The 22,259-nt window shown below is 37.8% G+C and overlaps 6 protein-coding genes and 1 pseudogene across 7 annotated transcripts in view; all 7 read left to right on the plus strand.

The window, feature by feature from the left end:
* LOC144633956 (dynein axonemal heavy chain 3-like) overlaps positions 1 to 22,259 on the plus strand; it is a 116,336-nt gene that overhangs the window by 75,841 nt on the left and 18,236 nt on the right. The window lies entirely within an intron of this gene.
* LOC144632738 (uncharacterized) lies at positions 2,688 to 3,639 on the plus strand. Its single transcript, XM_078491454.1, has one exon. The coding sequence runs from the start codon at positions 2,688 to 2,690 to the stop codon at positions 3,618 to 3,620; it is 933 nt and encodes a 310-aa protein (XP_078347580.1). The 3' UTR covers positions 3,621 to 3,639.
* LOC144632619 (adenosine receptor A2a-like) lies at positions 7,965 to 10,592 on the plus strand. Its single transcript, XM_078491301.1, has one exon. The coding sequence runs from the start codon at positions 8,979 to 8,981 to the stop codon at positions 9,909 to 9,911; it is 933 nt and encodes a 310-aa protein (XP_078347427.1). The 5' UTR covers positions 7,965 to 8,978; the 3' UTR covers positions 9,912 to 10,592.
* LOC144632933 (adenosine receptor A2a-like) lies at positions 12,398 to 13,434 on the plus strand. The gene has a single exon (XM_078491692.1). The coding sequence runs from the start codon at positions 12,400 to 12,402 to the stop codon at positions 13,330 to 13,332; it is 933 nt and encodes a 310-aa protein (XP_078347818.1). The 5' UTR covers positions 12,398 to 12,399; the 3' UTR covers positions 13,333 to 13,434.
* On the plus strand, positions 15,067 to 16,125 carry LOC144632174 (melanocyte-stimulating hormone receptor-like). The gene has a single exon (XM_078490772.1). The coding sequence runs from the start codon at positions 15,067 to 15,069 to the stop codon at positions 16,123 to 16,125; it is 1,059 nt and encodes a 352-aa protein (XP_078346898.1).
* LOC144632932 (melanocyte-stimulating hormone receptor-like) lies at positions 16,984 to 19,475 on the plus strand (annotated as a pseudogene).
* LOC144632565 (beta-4C adrenergic receptor-like) lies at positions 19,829 to 22,179 on the plus strand. Its single transcript, XM_078491236.1, has one exon. The coding sequence runs from the start codon at positions 20,637 to 20,639 to the stop codon at positions 21,567 to 21,569; it is 933 nt and encodes a 310-aa protein (XP_078347362.1). The 5' UTR covers positions 19,829 to 20,636; the 3' UTR covers positions 21,570 to 22,179.

Raw genomic sequence — 22,259 nt, forward strand, 5'->3', positions numbered from 1 at the left:
GGAAACGTATTAGAAATGAGTAAAATAATTTTGAATAAATAATTTTATTATATGGCTACTATAGTACGCGCGCTCTTTTTCGGGTTTTTTTTTTCGGGTTATTTTTCGGTTTTTTTTTTAAAAATATTGGGGGGGGAAAAAAAAAAAAAAAAACAAAAAATATATTTTTAAAAATAAAAAAAAAAAAATTTTGAAGTTTTTAAATGTAAAAGGCACTCATATATAGCTTGGAAATTTTTGTATAAAAGTAAAAACAAAAAGAGCAGTCACAGATTTGTCCTTATGCCAGAATGAATGAAAGAGAATATGTAGCAGATTTTTGCCTACTTTAGAAAATAAGTGCCAGTTTTCCTCGAAGTGTTATTGTCTTTTCGTCGAGAAAGAAACTGAAAGATCGACGTGGGACGTGTTGTATATTATCTGTCGTTTCGTCTTAAAAGAATCTAAAAGTTTCCTCGTAACAACTTTGCAGAGGAGTACAATTCACTCTGAGATGCGATTACTAGCACACAATGTTTCTATGACTGAGCTAAAACCAAAAGACAGCGGATTTTGAAATTGTTGGTGGTATTGAGAAATATTTGTTCTGGTTGAGAGTGAAAAGTATAATAGGCCATTTTACAGTTGCCGCCGTGACCTGCGGACGAGGTGGAGGTACTGCATGATACAAACCTTTCTGCTTTTTATGTAATGCAAACTAGTTAACTCAGAACAACATGATAACACAAAAAAAAGTAGTAAGGTCGTATCAAAACAAGGTCACCTGCAGCCTCATTTCCATTCAAAGGCCAGGTCACGAGCAGACAACTGTAAAATGGCCTATTCCTACATTTTGATTCACTGCCCGCAGACTCAACGGAGTATGAACACATGTTGATTCGAATTAACCAGGAAACGTGCCGATGCTGAGAATCTCTCTAGTATGCTTTTTAATCATATTCATTCTATTGAAAGAGTAAATGCAAAACTCGCTGTCGCCAAAACACGTTATACACCAAGCAACTGATTTTAGCTGCCTTCTTGCTAATGTTTGTGGTCATTCGATCAATTTGGAGAGGCCGTATTTATTTAAAATATCTTTATTTTATGCCCTTGTCCATAGTACTCGCTCTTTCTTCGCGGGTTTTTTCCGTTCGTAGTCCGTGTTCTCAGTCCACCTTCGAGCACTTTCTTTCGTTTACTGAGCCTTGTGATTGGTTGTTAAAACTCGTGCAACGTGTTCTAACCAATCACAGCTAAAATGTTGTCTTTGCGACCAATCAAGTGAGAGCGAAGCCGATCGTTCGTTGGTGCTTACGCGAAGTTCCCCGCGTGCTTGCTATCAGCTACTCATCTTTACTTCCATTCTTATGCGTTTACTTTATTTCCCCGCTCTTATGCCAAAGAAAATCCAGCGAACGTAGCACTTAAAATTTTCTGAAACAAAGGAAAAGGAGGAATTAAGGACAAACCCGTGTGTTAGAGAAGGTTGCAGGTTTTCCATCGATTAACATATAAGATGCTTTTTAATTCCACCCACGTTGTGTTCTCTTTATTTCCTTTGTCATGTGTCAATAGCCGTATATGTTATATAACATATCTTAGAAAAAAAAACTGTTTTTCTTTTAATAAACCAGAGAATGATATTAGCAGTTCTATTGACGTGCTAATGGCTTTTTTTCTATTCTCATTTAATTTCATTCCATTATTCTGGCATGTCTTTGACCTAAGCAATTTTGTCGTTTTCAACAAAAAGTACAACTTTTTTCTCAGCAAACACCCGGCAAGAAAAAAAAAACGACTCCTGGAAACCTTATGCCTTCGCGTATGAGTATGTTGGGACTTTGACGTTCACTGCGCTTTGCATTTTTTTTTTTTTGCGATTTCCCAGCAAACATTTGGGTCACATCGTTCATGGTTTATGCTTTTCACGGTTCAACGTTTCTTCAATTAGATATATGCACGTGTTATTGATCAAGCAGGTAGCTAAGGATCTTCATTCAGTTCAGTATAGTATACTATCTCGCTCGAACTATTGGATGTTGTTAACCATACGCATATGGGGCGTTTGTCGCGCACGGCACTTAACACAGCACGTCAAACTGGCAGTAGTTTTGAAGGTGTGCTGTCGATTAATATACTTAGCGGCTTTTTTAAAATTGCTTTTTTGCTTGTCATTTGAAAACGTTAAATAAATATCGCTGAATGTTTTCCTATGCATGTGCTAACTTTTTCTCGAACATCCTTCTCAGCCTGTAGCTGAGGAACTTCATTCGGTAGTGCCTTTAGCGATATCTCATTTATCAAGTCTAAAAGTTAAAATTGAAGAAAGGTTTTCAGGTTTTCACAAACATATGACTTGTTTAAACTTCAGACAAAACTGACGTTTTAATTACGTTTTGGTTTTATTGTGATCAGTGTCGAGAAAACTAAAAGCCCAGGTATTAGTTGAGAGTTATAATTTGAAGGCAAATAGCATCACTCATTAACCTTTATCCGGAAAATTCGAACTGGATTGCTTCGTAAACATATCATCCGAAAGAGAGAGTTCTGAAATATTTAATTACCTTTACTTACTATGAATCATCACTTTGGTAAAGAAAGAAATCAGGTAAGGTGATCCAGTTGGTCCGTGGCGCCGAGAAAGGAAACAATCTTCGTGGCTTCGCAAAAGAATTTTTATGTCAAACCCACAAGAAGAAAACATCATGAAGAAATCGGCTTGTGAAATTCTCCTACAGTACTACCCCAACATTTCCGAATTTGAAGATCTTCGTTCGACTTACGTCGCTAATTCTGTCTTTAACAATTTTCTATGCTATACCGCCATTATGTTGAACATTGTAACAATCCATGCGATAAGAAAAACTCCGTCGTTGCCAATGACTTTGAAAACATTGCTCTTGAGTCTTGCTGTTTCCGATGCTGGTGCTGGTTTAGTAGGCCAACCATTTTACACCGCAATTCTGGTCAAGTGGATTCAGCAAAACAATCCTGAGTGTAACAACTATGAGGTTCTTAACATCTTGATGGGTTTGTTTTCCCTAGTTTCGTTCTTTAGTGTTGTGGCTGTAAGTGTAGACAGGTTCTTAGCTATTCATCTTCATCTCAGATATCAGGAACTTGTGACTCACAAGCGTGTTGTTGCTGCGGTGATCTCAATATGGGTGTTCACTGTATTCCTTGTTTTGATGGTTTTGTGGGTTCCATTTAATGTTTACATTCTTATTATACTCTTTTTTGGAGTTGTTAATCTTTTTATTACTACAGTGGTTTACATCAGAATTTTTAAAACGGTACGGCGCCACAAGAATCAGATTCAGGCCCTGCAAGTACAACAGATTGCGCAGACTGAAGAAACAGCACAATTTGCTAAACTCGTGAAATCTGCATTTGGTATATTTTGCGTCTATCTCGTGTTTTTAGTTTGTTCTTCGCCTTTCTATATCTGTTTGTTTGCCATTGAAATCAACGGTCCGACTATCGCTTTGAAGAGATTTTTTCTTTTCTCAGTGACTATCATATTTCTTAATTCATCTCTGAACCCTGTAATTTACTGTTGGAAGATGAGACACATTCGACACGCTATCATGGACATACTGCGGAACATGTCTTGGCTCAGAAATCGTGCATCACACTAATCACAGGACCAACCATTCTAAGCCAAAGTTCAGTGTTGTCGTCGTTGTTGCTCTTGGTATTTTGGACATTGTTTTCAATTAGGCGTATAACAAATACCGCAAGCAGTCTAAACTAGGACTACATGATCTGCACCACCCAAAAAAAAACGGACACGGCGGACTTCGTACTATGTGAGCGTTTATGTTTTATTTCTGGATGTGGAGAGCTGAATAAGAATAATAAAAACAAAACAAAAAAAAAAAAAAAATTAAATCAAAAGGTCTATGACCTACTCGTGAATGCGTTAGATATATTTGAATCGTTCCTTTGAACAGTATAGTATCGATGGAAAATATATATTCACTATAGGGATTAATAATAATAATAATTAACTTTATTTAAAGAAGGTGAACATATAACAGGTCGCTTAGGTATAAGAATTACTTTTTTCCTTTCCTAGTAAACCGATGGCTCAGTGGTACAGCTCTGCGTTCTAAAGCGTGTAACCCGGGATCGACTCTCATACCCTGTGGCTCAAATTCTTTTTTTCTTATTATTTTTTTTCCACGGATATTATATACATATCTGTCTTGTATAGAGTTTCGTTACTCTTTTACTGATTATCCTTTAATAAATCGTGCCGTGCTCTAGCCTTCCCAGTCTTTTAATAACACATACATAAAGTCACTCGCTGGTCATCGTTTCCGAATGTTCGCGATTATTATAGAAGGAAAGGCAATATTTCATCGTTTGGGAAACGATTGTTTCTCATTTACAGGGGTCAAGTATTTTCTACACTTATTTCTTTGAACTGATACCTTTGTAAAGCTGTATTTTTATTCACAGCCGAGGGAAACGAAATTTAGAAAGCGCCCGTGAGCATACCTAATTTGCATAATGTTAACAACGATGGAAGGATGGACGGATGGCTAAACTTCCCCACTATACTCGTTCATTATGCATTCACGAGTAAAAATGAATAAATGCCAGGTTTTGTTCGCTTTTAATTAAAAATTAGTTTTAAGCGCGGTGCTAATGTATCAGGAAATCGAAAGCGAGGAACACACAGAAAAGGTAATGGGTTCCTGATAAATGTAAGATCTGGTGTTCTTTGTTTAGCAATGACAAGCCGCCGTACCTCTTCCTAAGTGGCCATTCCACGACTAGCTATTTAGGTTTAGTCGCCAGTGAAACACTTTAGCCGCCAAAAGTATTTTAATTATTCGTGAAACTAGCCGCCGTACCCTTCCTAAGTGGCCATCCACGACTGTATTTAGGTTTAGTCGCCGGTGAAACACTTTAGCCGCCAAAAGTATTTTAATTATTCGTGAAACTAGACGCCCTGGGAAAAACTTCTTGCAAAACAGTAAATTAATAAGACTTACAGAAAAACACAGAAATGTTGAAAGAATAAAACAGTGTCACAGCAGAAAGAAAACTGACAAGTTTGCCACACAGTTCATGGATTTATGATCGAAGCTGGAATGGATAACGTCATTGCGTCGGCTTCAAATTCTTTGTCGGTACGCAAAGTCGTGTTTTAATAGAGGATATTACATGGTTGCGCGTGTAACATAACCTCTTAAATTGACTGTATGACTAAAACCGCACTAAAACTGCTATAACGCTGTAAATAAACAGTTCACTATTATACGAAACACATTATTCTAGTGAAGCGTTAAGTGAGTGAACTGGTGGTACTGTATCAGGAATCGTTAGATCTGTGGGAGCTATTACGTTGTGTTGATAATACATGAAATGTCCTAAATTATTCCTATTTCAGGGTTTATACTAGCCTGCGTTGCAGACGAACTAAAACCCGTGTATAGTCCGGATTATTAAAAGCTAGCAATGGCATATTGCAATTCCGGAGTTTTGATTGGTTAACAGACAATGGTATATGAGCTCATATACCATTCACAAATATGGTAGCCGATACGCGTCAACGAAAACAGCTGGGGTGCTCAAATATTGCAAATCTTTGGGCGTTCTTAATAACACAATTTTCCACTCGCGCTTGTTGGATATGGGCAGAAACTCATAAGGGTTGAAACGTGTAACGGGCACAGCGTTTGAATATTCATTTTGCTAAGTACCTTATTTGGAAACACGAAGAATTTGTACGCGAATGCTTTATACACGTAATGACACACGCAACATAATTTTTGGTTTTGCGATAAGTTGCTTGAATTTCGAGTTAAACGCCGTAAATTTCTTACAGAAACTAAAGAAATACATTAAGTGTATCGAAGCGAATTCTCCAGACTACTTCAAGGAGATGAAACAGGAGAATTTAACCAAATTTGCAAATGAGCAACTACTTACTGTATATATTTGAACAGAAAGTTAATTAGCGCGGCCCCGAATCATTGCGGAATAACTAAAACACCTTACAAATGGAACACTTTTTAGTTCGAAAAAAAGGGCAAATTTTCATCGAATTATTACCACATACCATAAGGTGGCTCGAAGGAGACTTTGATTTTTTTAAATTTGTCTCCTGACAATATTCGATGACTGGCAATGCAGGTGCAAACGAATTAGCATATATTAATAAGCGGCATGACTCGTGGGATATTCCATAGTATACCACTCGAAAGCGTTGCATAACTAGTATAGATGTTTAAAGATAATGTTTATTCAGGGTAAAGTTGCCTACCACTAATTTCAGAACAGTTTAGATCAAAAATCTGCGAATTCCCCGTGACATAGTCCCTTTATAATTATTGATATAAAAATTACACATGTGCTACCTAATTTTTTGATCAAGCTTGTAGCTTAGGATTTTCATTCAGTAGTATTTTTTACTGACATCTCATTTACCTTGTCTGAAATGTTTAAATTCGATGCAGCGTTTTAGTTTTAAAAAAAAACATGGCTTGTTTAACAAACCTGGCGCTAGCGTCCGTGACGTTTACTATTATGGCACATATAACTTGTATTAGTATAAATCTACTAGCGTTCTATCACGAATGCTGTTCTCTGATTGGCTACGCTACTCACTATCTATTCTGTTGTAGAAGGTGAGTAGCGAAACAGTGTGCGGTTGTCAACAGAATGGTCGCCGCTTTTTCGCTTTTAAATTGACCGTAAAGAAGGACTTGGATTATTTACTATTCCAGGCGATGTTGGAGAAGATAAAGACTGTACCGAAATATGTAATGAAGATTTTACACGGTAAGAAAATCAATTAATATTCATTTACGCTTTTAAAAGTGGGCGAATCTATATTAATTTTATAACATTCAGAGATGCGTTTCACCGACACATTTTGTGGAAATAAAGTTTAAAATGTCTTTGCAAACTAACACAGTTTCATCGTCACATCGAGGAGCAGTAAAAGAAAGGCTAAACAGATTCGACCTGCAAGTTTTTTTTTATGCATCAATAAGACTTAAATAAAACAACAAAATTGAAAGCGAATTCAAGGTTGCGGGCGACTCGTTCAACTTTTCATAAATTTCTTATCGTTCACGTTTCCTACATTTAAAACAACTTGACTTCCAAAGGGCTTTTGTAAGTCAGTCTATCTTTAAATTGTCATTTTACAATGAAAATCCGGCTTTTAGTTCAATTTCGAGCAAAGGACGGTTTAAATAAATCGTGAATGAAATGCAAAGGCGCACACAGAAGCTAAACAGTGCAATGTGGTTTCTTCCTTGCGAACAACTCGCTTAACTTTTTTTTTAATCTTTTACGTTTTCGAATTTTAAAAATCTTGACTTCCAAGGGCCCTTGTACGTCAGTACATCTTTCAATCGTCATTTTACAATAAAAAACTTGGCTTTTCCTTCAGTTTCGGGCATATAACGGTTTCAATAAATCGTGAATGAAATGCAAACGCGCACACAGAAGCCAATGCAATGTGGTGCAGTTGTCAATTATCCGCGTGTTGTGTGACTTATTTACATCATTATTCAATAAAAACGAGAGCCTGTCTTGTTGTTAAGTTTTGAACGTCTAGTAGATTTATACTAAAACAATTAGATTATTCGCTCTCGATTTCTATGTGTGATAGTTGATTTGGGCTTCGCCCTCATCAACTATCACACGATAGAAATCTCGAGCTCATAATCTAATTGTTAAGTAGTTGGCAGCTGTACAATCGAAAAGCTCATAAAGAGACTTTTGAGAGACACTTGTTTGTTTTCCTTTTCTGGTCATATTTAATGTTTAACCATGAAATTTTCATACGCACATGCATGTAGATTAGGGTTTTACTATGGCGTTTACTATTATGGCACACTCATAAAACTTGTAGAAGTTGGCAGCTGTACAATCGAAAAGCGTATTAAATGACTTTTGAGAGACACTTGTTTGTTTTCCTTTTCTGATCATATTGAATGTTTAACCATGACATTTTTATACGCACGTGTTACCTAATTTTTGATCAGGCATGTAGCTTAGGATTTTCATTCAGAAGTATTCTTACTGATATCTCATTTACCTTGTCTGATTTGTGTAAATTGGAAACAGCTTTTAACAGCACGCAGAAACAGCACGCTATCATGGACATGGTGCGGAACATGTCTTGATACAGAAATCGCGCATCATGCTAGAGCCAGCCATGCTAAACCAGGATTCAGCTCAATCAAGCTCAATCATAAGTGTTTCGTGACAAAGCACAGCCTCGTTCCCAGGGTCTCTCTCTCCCCTCCCCGCTCTAGGGGGTGAGAGGATGGAGAGAGAGACCCTGAAAACAAGGTTGTATTTAGCATTTGTCGACATGAAATATTCGCTCGAACAATGCGTTAGATGCTGGCAAAAAATAATGCCCACACTTAGCAATGGATCTCGGTGTTTTCAGTCGATCTCTCGGTCTGCACACGGCACATAAAATATCACAAAACATGCAGCAGTTTGTGTGTGTACTATCGATTAGCATACTAAGCGACTTTTAAATGCACTTTTGAAAGTAATGTCAAAAAACAAAGCACAACAAAAGTGCATGCTGGATATCCATAACATTTTCATATAAATGTGCTAATTTATTTTTGATCAAGCATTTAGCTAAGGATCTTCCTACCAATAACTCATTTACCAGGTGTTAATTGTCTTAATCCGAGAGAGCTTTTGAGTTTTTAAAACGCATGGCGTGTTTAATAAGCCTGGCATTCGCGTCGGAAAGAACAAGAACCATGCATAAATCACTAAATCACTTGAAAGCATCCGATTCATTCAGTTTCGTCCCAAAGTTTTTTGTGAAGAAATTGATGTGAACAAATCATTTGAAAGAGTGAGTTCTGCAATACTTTACTGCCTTCGTTTACTGACGATCATCAATTTAGTAAGGGAAGAAATCATCTTATACCAAAGTGAAGCATTTTACGGCGGGAAACTCTCAGCTTTGTGAAAGAAATTGAACTTCAGTCGATATCATGAAGAAATCGACGTGTGAATTATTGCTGCTGGGTTATCCCAAAATTTCCGAAATTGAAGAGCTTCGTTCGACGTACTTTGCGAATTCTGTCTTTAACAATTTTCTATGCTATACCGCCATCATCCTGAATATTATAACAATCCACGCAATAAGAAAAACTTCGTCGTTCCCAAAAACATTTAAAACATTGCTCTTGAGTCTTGCTGTTTCTGATGTTGGTGTTGGTTTATTGGGCCAGCCATTTTATACCTCACTTCTGATCAGGTGGATTCAACAAAATAATCCTGGTTGTAGCATATACGTGGTTTTTGTTATCATTACGGGGTTGTTCACTTTAGCTTCGTTCTTTGGTGTTGTGGCTGTAAGTGTAGACAGGTTCTTAGCTATTCATCTTCATCTTAGATATCAGGAACTTGTGACTCACAAGCGTGTTGTTGCTGTGGTGATCTCAATATGGGTGCTTAGCTTGTTTCTTCCTTTAATGGCTTTGTGGGTTTCGCTCGATATTTACTCACTTTTTACATTAATTCTGGGAGTTGTTGGTCTCGTTCTTACAATACTGGTTTACATCAGGATTCATTTAGCGGTGCGACGCCACAAGAATCAGATTCAGGCCCTGCAAGTACAACAAGTAGCACAGTCTGACGAAATGGCACATTTTATGAGCCTCATTAAATCCGCTGCTGGTATATTTTACGTATATCTCGTGTTTTTGTTGTGTTATTTGCCTTACGTTATCAGCTTGGCCATCTTTAAAGTCAACGGTCCAAGTATCACGTGGAAGAGATTTTCTCTTTTCTCGTTCACTCTCGTGTTTCTTAATTCATCTTTGAATCCTGTCATTTACTGTTGGAAGATGAGACACATTCGACACGCTTTCGTGGACATACTGCGGAACATGTCTTGGCTCAGAAATCGCACACCAAACTAATCGTAGGACCGGCCATGCTATGCCAGGATTCTCAACATTCAGTGTTGTTATTGTTGATAGGCGCTTTTCGTCTGTATAAAACAAGGTCGGCGAGAAGTTAAAACTGGGGCAGTAGGATTTGCACCTCCCAGAACAAAAAACATATTATCGAGATGTCGGACTTTATTTAAAATATTTTATCTCAGGATAAAGACAGAAAGGAAAGATAAAGGCAAAACCGACACTTGAAATGAATTTACGCGTTTTACAAAAATGTAAGAGGATGTGAGCAAATTTAAACATTATTTTCTGGCACTGTTGTTATCTTTTCAATGATAAAGAAACCGAAAGTTGAAATCGCGAAATGTGTACGCGCGCATAAGACTTGTCATTTGATGTTTTAGCCATGACAAGCCGGCACAACCGTCCACGTTTAATGTTCTCCTAAGTAGTCATTTGGCGACTGGCTTTTTAGGTTAAGTCGCCAATGAAATATTTTTGTCGCCAACATATGTAAATTATTTTTTAATTTACACATCAAAAATGCATGAACGAGACAAAATTTTTCCGGGCTATTTTTACCCGGGAAAGAGAAAAAAACAGTTGCTTAAGAATGAGAGGCAATTTTCAAAACTCAGAAATGTTGAAAGAAAGAAGTGTAATATAATAATCACGTGGATTAAAAGTCGCAGGTGAAAAGGATAGCGTCATCGTGTCTGCTTCAAATTATTTGTCGGTCCGCACAGACGTGCATTAAGTTTTTTTTTCAACATCTCTTTTTTTTTTTTTTAAACTCTCCCAATGTTCAACACAATTTCCTAAATATATTTTGGTTCTTGTTCAGTCAGATTCAAATGTCTGCTACTTGTTGTACATAGAAGTTATAATATTTGCATTTTAGCCTTTGTGTTAAAGCCATGACGAAGAAATTGTCTTAACGTACTCCAACTATTCTTTCATTACGAACATGCAGGGCACCTTGCAATTCTCCAAATTGCGATTTTTGTTCCTTTTAAGAAAGAAATGCGAAAACTTCGTAAGATCTACGCTGACACGATCCTTAATACATTAATGGAGTTGAACTCGAGAATTTAAAAAATATTCCAATTTTCACACATAACAAACGCTATCGGTGTAACATAACCCCTTGATTGATTCTATAAATAAAACTGCATTAAACAGCTACGGAGTTGTAAATAAACATCACTTTTATACAGAAAAGTATTTTGAGTAAGGTTTTAAGTGAGTAAACTGGTGTGATATTAGAAATCGTAGGAGTGTGTGGGAGCTAGTACGTTGTGTTAACGACTCATGAAATGTCCAATGTGCAATTTTCAATCATGAAATGTCCAATTTCCAATTTCGACTAATTTCAAATGTCCAATTTTTTTTTTATGAAATGTCCCTTCATAAAAAATATAAACCGCCGCCAATAGCCATTCTAGCCTATGCAACAATACATTACTGCTCGCGGAATTACCAACCTCACATAGAAATAAATGGATGGCACGGTACATGAAACCGGCATTAATGATTAGAAGTGCGTACAGAATAGATAAAGAAATGCTTAGAGATTTTAAGGATTTTAGGCAGGTTTTATAGCAATTTGTATTTGTAAATAATTAGTTTAAATGCCGGACCCCACCAGCTCTGCCGATTAATTTATCGTGCTAAAAACATATTCATTGGTAAGTTTGCAGCTGAACCATCTATTAACACACTTAACGACTTGTGTGTTTGAAATACCTCCTATCAGCTAATAGCAATGCAAAAGTGAAGACTGCAATGCCGATTAATTTATCGTGCTCAAAAAAATATTTATTAATAAGTTTGCAGGTGTTCCATCTATTAACACACTTAACGACTTGCGTGTTTGCAATACCTCCCATCAGCCACTTAGCAATGGATCTTTCTCGGTGTTTTTAGTCGGGCTCGACACACGGCACATGAAACAATTGGCAGGTGTACCAGCAATTAGCATACTATGCGACATTTTAGGGTCAGTTTGTTTTCCTTTTTGACAATATTTAATGAATATCGGTGAAATTTTCATATGAAGGTGCTAAATGATTTTAAATCAAGCATGCAGCCAAGGCTCTTCATTCGGTTGCATTCACTTACCTTAACCGGGTCCAAAAGGTTCAAATTCGAGAAGTCTTTTTAGTTTTGTACAAACACATTGTCTTCATAATAAACGTGACACTCATGCTGTGACGTTTCTGTCGGGGTTTGTTTTAATCAATCATATTTAAATTCTTTCTGTATATTTAATGTTAATTTAATAATCAGGAAGAGCTACTTCTGGAATATGTTGATGCCTTCGTGTACTGAAGATCATTACTCAGCAAGAAAAGTTACATTTTAGCCAAAGCGACCAAGTTGATCCGTGGGGTCAAGAGAGGAAGCTATCTTAGCTTTATAAAAAGGTGTTTATTGCAAACGCTTTGTTCTTTAACGAAACTTCACTCGATGTCATAGCCTGTTCCAGGCGTTCACAGCTATCGATGTCATGAAGAACACATCTTGTGAAAAATTGTTGCAGTTCTTCCCCTCAGTCTCAGAATTTGACGATCTCCATTCGACGTTCGTCGCTAATAGTGTCTTCAACAGCTTTCTGTGCTATACCGCCATTATGTTGAACATTGTAACAATTTACGTGATAAGAAAAACCTCTGCATTGCCAAAGACTTTAAGAACATTGCTTCTGAGTCTTGCTGTTTCTGATGTTGGTGTTGGTTTATTGGGCCAGCCACTTTATACTTCGCTTCTGATCAAGTTGATTCGACAAGACAATCAAAGCTGTAGCACCTACGTGGTTTTTCTTATCATCGCAGGTTTGTTTTCTATAGCTTCCTTCTTTGGTGTTGTGGCTGTAAGTGTAGACAGGTTCCTAGCTATTCATCTTCCTCTCAGATATCAGGGACTTGTGACTCACAAGCGTGTTGTTGCTGTGGTGATCTTTATGTGGGCGTCGAGTGCGTTTCTATCTCTTATCACGTTGAGGGTTTCTCTCGATATTCATTCCCTATTTCTATGCATTACTGTAGTTGTTGGTCTCTTTCTTACAACAGCAGTTTACATCAGGATTTATTTGGTTCAACGACGCCACAAGAACGAGATGCAGACACTGCAAGTACAAGAAGGAGCAGAAAATGGGAAGATGGCAAATTTTACTGGCCTTATCAAATCTGCAGTCGGTGTATTCTACATATATCTCGTGTTTTTGGCTTGTTACTTGCCTTTCTTGATCTGTTTGGCCGCCATTAAAATCAACAGCCCTAGTACCGCTTTAAAAGGATTTCTTCTTTGCTCAATGACTCTCGTATATCTTAATTCATCTTTGAACCCTGTAATTTACTGTTGGAAGATGAGACACATTCGACACGCTATCATGAACATACTGCGGAACATGTCTTGGTACAGAAATCGCGCCTCACACTAATCACAGGGCCGGCCATGCTACTGTGTTGCCGTCCGATTCGATTCTTCACGTTCGGTGCTGTTGTTGCTGATAAACATTTCATCTCTAGATGAGAGGAAAACGCCGGAAAACAAAACGGATCATTAAAACTAATTTCGTAAAGTTTTCTTCGCTTTGAGATAAAAACGCTTTTTCCTTTGAATGATATCTCTGCAGATATAACAAAACCGGAAGTTGAAAGCCATGACAGGCCGGCACAACCACCCAAGTTTAATGTTTTTCTAAGTGGTCATTTAGAGACTAGCTTTTTGGGTTTAGCGCTAGTGGAACATTTAAGCCGCCAAAATATGTTACTTATTCATGAACCTACACGCTAAAAAGCGTGAATGGACTACAATATTTTCCATGGAAAAAGTTCAACGAAAAAAAAATACTGAAAATAAACTAATATGCGCCATCATGTTGGCCTTATTTTATCTTGCTTTAAATTTTTTGTCAGTCCGCAAAGACGTGCATCAAGTGAGTGTTTTTTTCTCGGCATCGCTAATATGGTACTTCAACTTCTCTTCTCTTTTCAACCCCCTTTCTTATTACCCCTCCTCTGGAAGTTCAAATTTGTAATGCCCCCCCCCCCCCTTTCTTTGAAGGTAAAATGCGCCTTTTTGTGAACAAGAGAACAAGGTAAATTTACATTTCTGTTTTGTTTCCTCAGAAACGGTATTGTTTTGGATTCGATGTGAACTATTTACACAGTGGGGGCTACTTTCCAATCAGCAAAACGCTTTTAACCACAATGTCAACACGTTTTAGCATAAGCAAACAACCTGGTAAAAACATAAACTACCTCAATATTTTATATGATCACGCGAATTTTACCATCTTAGCTTCAATCTTGAGATCTTTGTTTTTTCAGGGGTAATCGTCGCGTCTTCGATTCCTTCGGATATGCTCATAGAGAGTCTCAAATGAATATTAATGATATTTTTGCCTGTGCAAGTGTTAACTTAAAGGGGAGGTATCACGGGGCTTTTGATTGTTTTTCGTCGAAACTGTGCTATAATACCTCTACTTGTTTAGAAAATAATCCTAGAACACCAACAGGAAGATATCAACCGAATTCTTGAAAAAAGAACAAATCATGATTGTTTCTAGCGTATTTTGAAAACAAAAATGAGAGAACATGGAGAAAATTTGAAAATTGTAAACAATTTCGACCCTTTCCATCTATGGTCAGAGACACTCGTCGACAGTTTAGGTTCACTAGGTGGTAATGTATAACGAACCTGACCATAATTTAAAGGTTTCAGTTAACACTGAATTGTTTCTTGGCATTTTAAATTACACAAGATCCCGTGATACTTCCCCTTTAATTTTTCGGTTTCCACGAACACACGGCTTGTTTAATAACTCTCACACAGAGACAATTAACGGTTTAATCGCTTATGGTTTTATTGTAGTCATCAATATTTAGAAATTCAAAAGTCCACTGATAATTAGCATATACACAAAAATTGCCAATTTTTGTGTATATGCTAATAAAAAACAATTGACACAGTGTGTCAATTGTTTTTATCCCGAAAATTTACATTTTGAGTTTTATTGTTTGTAAACTTAACATCTCAAATAGCGAGTTCTACATTACTTTAGTAAGTGTTTCAGTTTGTCCATGGCGCCGAGAAAAGGAAAAAGCCCCTGCTTTGTAATATCTTGTATGCCAAACGCTAAATTACCTTAAAAGAAACTTGTGTCGATATCATGAAGGAATTATCTTGTGAATTACTGCTGCTGAACTATCCAGATATCTCGGAGGTTCAAGAGCTTCATTCGACGTTCATCGCTAATTGTGTCTTCAACAATTTTCTATGCTATACCGCCATCATGTTGAACATTGTAACAATCCACGCGATAAGAAAAACTTCGTCGTTGCCAAAGACTTTAAAAACACTGCTCCTGAGTCTTGCTGTTTCTGATGTTGGTGTTGGTTTATTGGTTCAACCAATATACACCACACTTCTGGTCAAGTGGATTCAGCAAAATGATCCTGGCTGTAACCATTATAAGGTTCTTGATATCTTAACGGGTTTGTTTTCTGCATGTTCGTTCTTTGGTGTTGTGGCTATAAGTGTAGACAGGTTCTTAGCTATTCATCTTCATCTCAGATATCAGGAACTTGTGACTCACAAGCGTGTTGTTGCTGTGGTGATCTCAATATGGGCGCTTGGGGTATTTTTTTCCTTGATAATGTTGTGGGTACCGTCCGACATTAACTCTCTGTTTGTCGCAATTGCTGGAGTATGTGGTCTTTTTATCACTACACTAGTTTACATTAGGATTTATTTAGCCGTACGACGCCACAAGAATCAGATTCAGGCCCTGCAAGTACAACAAGTAGCACAGACCGACGAGGTGGCAAATTTTGCTAGCCTCGTTAAATCCGCTGCAGGCATATTCCACGTGTATCTCGTATTTTTGCTTTGTTATTTGCCTTACTTTGTCTGTTTGGTCGCCATTGAAATCAACGGCCCGAGTATCGCTCTGAAGAGATTATTCCTTTCCTCAATGACTCTTGTATTTCTTAATTCATCTTTGAACCCTGTAATTTACTGTTGGAAGATGAGACACATTCGACACGCTATCATGGACATACTGCGGAACATGTCTTGGTACAGAAATCGGGGCGTGTTTAAAACACGAAATGGCGAAATGGCGAAACGGCGAAATGGCGAAATGATACTGAAGATAAAAGCCAAAGTTATACGATATTACCGTTGTACTGGAATTTTCATATGTTGCCGAATTCATCCTTGTAGATAAGTCCCGAAAATAAAAGAGACCCGTCACGAACCTAACACGAACCTATGGTTAATTTGGATTCCAGTCTCTCCCTGTTAACAGGGCGCTGTTTGATACGCCTAGGACATTCTTGATCGAGATGTCGGCATTTCGTTTAGACATCGGAAGAAAATGATTTGTTTATCTGGTATTTGCCACCGAGTCTCGGCTATGAAGTAATGCTTTGAGCTCCAACATTCAAAAGAAATGGATTAACAAAACAAAACCTACTTTGCGATAAAGTTCATACGCGATATCAGTGGCAAACGTTCTTTGCACAGAAACGGAGTAACGTTCGATGTCTATGTTGTGGTTTAATTTTTTCTTTGGTTTAAAATTTTTCAAACCAGTTTGATTTTTATTTCCCTTTGTTCCAGATTATGTTAATGACATAAGACAATGAAAAATAAAAATCAAACTGGTTTGAAAAATTTTAAACTAAAGAAAAAATTAAACCACAACATCTATATCAGTCCTTCGATACAATGTAAGCTCTGTAGTGCAGTGCAGATACTGATAGGCAACTTGGCAAGTACTAAATGAAAAAAATATTCTGGTGTGCTGCGACCTTTCACCAATACGTTCAATTTGGCGTTGTGATAAGTGACAAGTATTCATTATATTCCTGGGCCAGAACATTGACATGTTCCCTTGAAGACCCTTGAAATAATTCAGTCTAGACATGTAAACAGAACTACCTTGAAGTTCAAAAGGAAACCAAACTATATTATTTACGTTTAATCTTAACATTTTGCCATTTCGTCATTTCGTCATTTCGCCATTTCGCCATTTCGCCGTTTCGCCATTTCGCCATTTCGTGTTTTAAACACGCCCCAGAAATCGCGCATTACGCTAATGGCAGGGCCGGCCATGCTACTGTGTTGCCGTCCGATTCGATTCTTCACGTTCGGTGTTGTTGTTGCTGATAAACATTTCATCTCTAGATGAGAGGAAAACGGAAAACAAAACGGATCATTAAAACTAATTTCGTAAAGTTTTCTTCGCTTTGAGATAAAAACGCTTTTTTCTTTTAATGATGTCTCTGCAGATATAACAAAACCGGAAGTTGAAAGCCATGACAGGCCGGCACAACCACCCAAGTTTAATGTTTTTCTAAGTGGCCATTTGGAGACTAGCTATTTGGGTTTAGCGCAAGTGGAACATTTAAGCCGCCAAAATATGTTACTTATTCATGAACCTACACGCTAAAAAGCGTGAATGGACTGCAATATTTTCCATGGAAAAAGTTCAACGAAAAAAAAAATACTGAAAATAAACTAATATGATAACCTTACATTAATTAATAGTCGCAGCTGGAAAGGTTAGCGCCATCATGTTGGCCTTATTTTATCTTGCTTTAAATTTTTTGTCAGTCCGCAAAGACGTGCATCAAGTGAGTGTTTTTTTCTCGGCATCGCTAATATGGTACTTCAACTTCTCTTCTCTTTTCAACCCCGTTTCTTATTACCCCTCCTATGGAAGTTTAAATTTGTAATCCCCCCCCCCCCCCTTCCCCCTTTCTTAGAAGGTAAATTGTGATTTTTTATAAACAACAAAACAAGGTAAATTTACATTTCTGTTTCGTTTCCTCAGAAACGGTATTGTTTTGGATTCAATGTGAACTATTTACACAGTGGGGGCTACTATCTAATCAGAAGAACGCTTTTAACCACAATTTCAACACGTTTTAGCATAAGCAAACAACCTGGTAAAAATAAAGAGTTCCTTCATATTTTATCTGATCACGCAATTTTTTCAATTTTTGCTTCAATCTTGAGATCTTCGTTTTTTTAGGGGTAATCGTCGCGTCTTCGATTCCTTCGGAAATGCCCAAAGAATGTCTCAAATGAATATTTATGAAAATTTTGACTGTGCAGGTGTTTCCACAAACACACGGGTTGTTTAATACCTCACACAGAGACAATTGACGGTTTAATCGCTTATTGGTTTTATTGTGATCGTCAGTATTAAAAAAATTCAAAGTCCACGGATAATTATCATATTCAAAAATTGTGTCATTAATTTTTATCCCGAAAATTTTATATTTTGAATTTTATTGTTCGTAAACATAACATCTGAAAGAACGAGTTCTACATTACTTTCAAAAGTGTGTCAGTCTGTCCGTGGCGCCGAGGTACGGAAAAGGCCTTTGCTTCGAAAATATCTGATACGTCAAACGCTGAATGTGTTTAAAAACATGAGAAGAAATCATGAAGGAATTATCTTGTGAATTACTGCTGCAGTACTACCCAAATATCTCCGAAGTTCAAGAGCTTCATTCAACTATCATGGCAAATTGTGTCTTAACAATTTTCTATGCTATTCCACCGTCATGTTGAACATTGTAACAATCCACGCGATAAGAAAAACTTCGTCGTTGTCAAAGACTTTAAAAACATTGCTCCTGAGTCTTGCTGTTTGTGATGTCGGTGTTGGTTTGGTAGGCCAACCATTATACAACACACTTCTGGTCAACTGGATTCAGAAAAACAATCCTGGGTGTAACACTTATAAGGTTCTTGATATCTCGACGGGTTTGTTTTCTGTAGTTTCGTTCTTTGGTGTTGTGGCTGTAAGTGTAGACAGGATCTTGGCTATTCATCTTCATCTCAGATATCAGGAACTTGTGACTCACAAGCGTGTTGTTGCTGTGGTGATCTCAATATGGGCTCTAAGTGTATTTATTGCCTTGATAATGTTGTGGGTACCGCAGGACATAAACTCTCTGATTGTCGCCATTACTGGAGTTTGTGGTCTCGTTCTTACAACAGTGGTTTACATCAGGATTTATTTCGCCGTACGACACCACAAGAATCAGATTCAGGCCCTGCAAGTACAACAAGTAGCGTAGACCGTCGAACAGGCAAATTTTGCTGGCCTCATTAAATCCGCTGCGGGCATATTCTACGTGTATCTCTTGTTTTTAGTTTGTTATTTGCCTTTCTTTATCTGTTTGGTCGTCATTGAAATCAACGGCCCAAGTATCAATCTGAAGAGATTTTTCCTTTTCTCAGCGACTCTTATATATCTTAATTCGTCTTTGAACCCTGTAATTTACTGTTGGAAGATGAGACACATTCGACACGCTATCATGGACATACTGCGGAACATGTCTTGGATCAGAAATCGAGTATCACATTAATCGTTGGGCCGGCCATGCTATCATGATGCCATCGGGTTTAACATGTTCGGTGTTGCTATTGCTGGTAAACATTTCATCTCTAGATAAGAGGAAAAACGAAAAAAAAAACACGGATCCTTTAAATTAAATTGCGCTAAGTTTTGTTTGCTTTTTAGATAATAGCTAGTTTTACTCGTTGAGGTCTTGAAAAGTACACCCTTACTCCGGAAGGCGTAAGCAGCGCAAATATAATGTTCAACATTATTCTTTGCTTAAATTCGCAGACCGGACAAAATAAACGTAACCTGACTCAATCTAGAAATTGAATGACCGCGACGAACTGTTCACGTGACGCCCACAGGGAACCATGGTAGTTGTATTCAACAATTAGGTGCGAGACTTGACAACGCTAAACAACTACCAAGATTCCCTGCAGGTGTGTCTTATAGAGGGAATTAGGCATTGTTCAGGAGACCCGAGGCTTTCGCGATAAGTCTCCTACTTCTCAGTGGTTAGAGCGTCCATCCGGTGTACGCGTGATAATGGGTTTGACTGCCGTCGAGGACTCAGAATCCACCGTACCGAAAAAGATGGCGACTAATACATTTACCTATAATTTCTAGCGCTCGAAAACGCTAAAAACGCTTATAAAAACGCACAGAAAAGCTCTAAAAACTACAAACCCTCCAAGAGCAATGTTGTTAGTACAAGGACGAATTTCGCAGAAACGTGGCTGTCTTTGTGCTCTATTGGCTATGTTAGGTTCGCAAGGTATTGTGGTAAAACGTACAGCCGCCATCGTTTTCCGTACGGTGGATTCGTGACGAAATGAATACAGTTTGAGTTAATTCAACGGTTCAGTTCTGATAAGTCCCTCGCGCAAACATGATAAGATAAATAACAAGAGCATTCCGTGACGACTTGCTGGTAAAAGACACAGTCGGTTTCTTTGTTGTGAAAAGCATTTGCTCTTTTGACCATATTACATAAATATTCATTTTATTATTGCCTATGCAGGTGATAACTTAATGTTTTAGGATTTCACAAATTCATGGCCTGTTCAAGACACCTCACACAGAGGCAATTGATGGTTTAATCGCTTATTGGTTTAATTGTGATCAGTGTTTAGAAAATTCAAAAGTCTACAGATAAATTAGCACTTGCAAAGAAAAGGTGTCATTCATTTTAATCCTGAAAATTTAAATTTTGAATTTTATTGCTTGTAAACATAACTTCTGAAAGAACGAGCTCTAGATTGTCACTTAAGTAATTAATCGAGTTTGCCCGTGGCGCCGAGAAAAGGAAAAGGTCTTTGCATCGTATATCTGGTACGTCAAACGCTAAATTCGTTTGAAAAACTTGAGACGATATAATGGAGGAATCATCTTGTGAATTAATGCTGCAGTACTATCCAGATATCTCCGAAGTTCAAGAGCTTCATTCAACTATCATGGCAAATTGTGTCTTCGACAATTTTCTCTGCTATGCCAACGTCATGTTAAACATTGTAACAATCCTTGCGATAAGAAAAACTTCATCCTTGCCAAAGACTACAAAAACATTGCTCCTGAATCTTGCCGTTTGTGATGTCGGTGTTGGTTTATTGGGACAACCATTATACACCTCACTTCTGGTCAAGTTGATACAGCAAAGCGATCCTGCGTGTAACAGCTATACAGTTCTTGCCATCTCGACGGGTTTGTTTTCTGCAGTTTCGTTCTTTTGTGTTGTGGCTGTAAGTGTAGACAGGTTCTTAGCTGTTCATCTTCATCTCAGATATCAGGAACTTGTGACTCACAAGCGTGTTGTTGCTGTGGTGATCTCAATATGGGTGCTTGGTGTATTTATTTCCTTAATAATGTTGTGGGTACCGCCCGACATTACCTCTCTGATTGTCGCCATTAGTGGAGTGTGTGGTCTCCTTCTCACAACACTAGTTTACATCAGGATTTATTTAGCCGTACGACGCCACAAGAATCAGATTCAGGCCCTGCAAGTACAACAAGAAGCACAGACTGACGAAATGGCAAATTTTGCTGGCCTCATTAAATCCGCCGCCGGCATATTCTACGTATATCTTTTGTTTTTGCTTTGTTATTTGCCTTACTTTATCTGTTTGGTCGTCATTGAAATCAACGGCCCAAGTATCACTATGAAGAGATTTTTCCTTTTTTCAGTGACTCTCGTATTTCTTAATTCATCTTTGAACCCTGTAATTTACTGTTGGAAGATGAGACACATTCGACACGCTATCATGGACACACTGCGGAACATGTCTTGGCTCAGAAATCGCGCATCACACTAATCACATGACCGGCCATGCTGTTGTAAGGCCATCGGATTCGATTCTCCACGTTCAGTGTTGTCGTTGCTGATAAACATTTCATCTGTGGATGAGAGGAAAACGTAAAGATGTTTCCTTAAAATTAATTTGCGCTAAGTTTTGTTTGTTTTTAGATAAAAACTATTTTTACTTGTTATGAGGTCTTTGCGACGATAAGGAGACCGGAATTTGAAAGCCATGAAAAGCAGCGCAAGTATCTAAGTTAAGTTTTAGTCACCAGTTGAACATTTTGGCCGCCAAAATTTTAATAATTTATGAACCTACACGCCAAAAAAGTGTGAATGGACCGCAATATTTTCAACTGAAAAAAGTTAAATGAAAAAATTAATTAATGAAAAGGAACTAATACAATTTCCTCGCAGCTGGAAAGGATTCGGCCACCATGCCGGCTTTAAAGTATCTGTCGGTCGCGAAAACGTGCATTAAGGACATTGCCACTAATTGTTTGTGCGCATCCTTACTCCGCACGTAATTCATTTCGCAACGTCACGCATTGAGCGCCCGCGCTGAGGAAACTATCTAAACACGTATAGGACCGGCAGCTGTTGCGTTCACTTCTCTTGCAGTTCACTCTCTTGTATGGTCCGTGACCACCGATTTTTGATAACATCTTTCTTTTCCAATTTTGGAAGATGGTAAACAAGTGAAAAA

The sequence above is a fragment of the Oculina patagonica genome, chromosome 12 (assembly GCF_052425735.1).
Source record: "Oculina patagonica isolate OP01 chromosome 12, crgOcupat, whole genome shotgun sequence".
Classification (NCBI taxonomy): Eukaryota; Metazoa; Cnidaria; class Anthozoa; order Scleractinia; family Oculinidae; genus Oculina; species Oculina patagonica.

Bases quoted from the DNA above. Each gene is read 5' to 3' on its own strand.
- LOC144632933 (XM_078491692.1), top strand. From the start codon at position 12,400: ATGAAGAACACATCTTGTGAAAAATTGTTGCAGTTCTTCCCCTCAGTC.
- LOC144632738 (XM_078491454.1), top strand. From the start codon at position 2,688: ATGAAGAAATCGGCTTGTGAAATTCTCCTACAGTACTACCCCAACATT.
- LOC144632619 (XM_078491301.1), top strand. From the start codon at position 8,979: ATGAAGAAATCGACGTGTGAATTATTGCTGCTGGGTTATCCCAAAATT.
- LOC144632565 (XM_078491236.1), top strand. From the start codon at position 20,637: ATGGAGGAATCATCTTGTGAATTAATGCTGCAGTACTATCCAGATATC.
- LOC144632174 (XM_078490772.1), top strand. From the start codon at position 15,067: ATGAAGGAATTATCTTGTGAATTACTGCTGCTGAACTATCCAGATATC.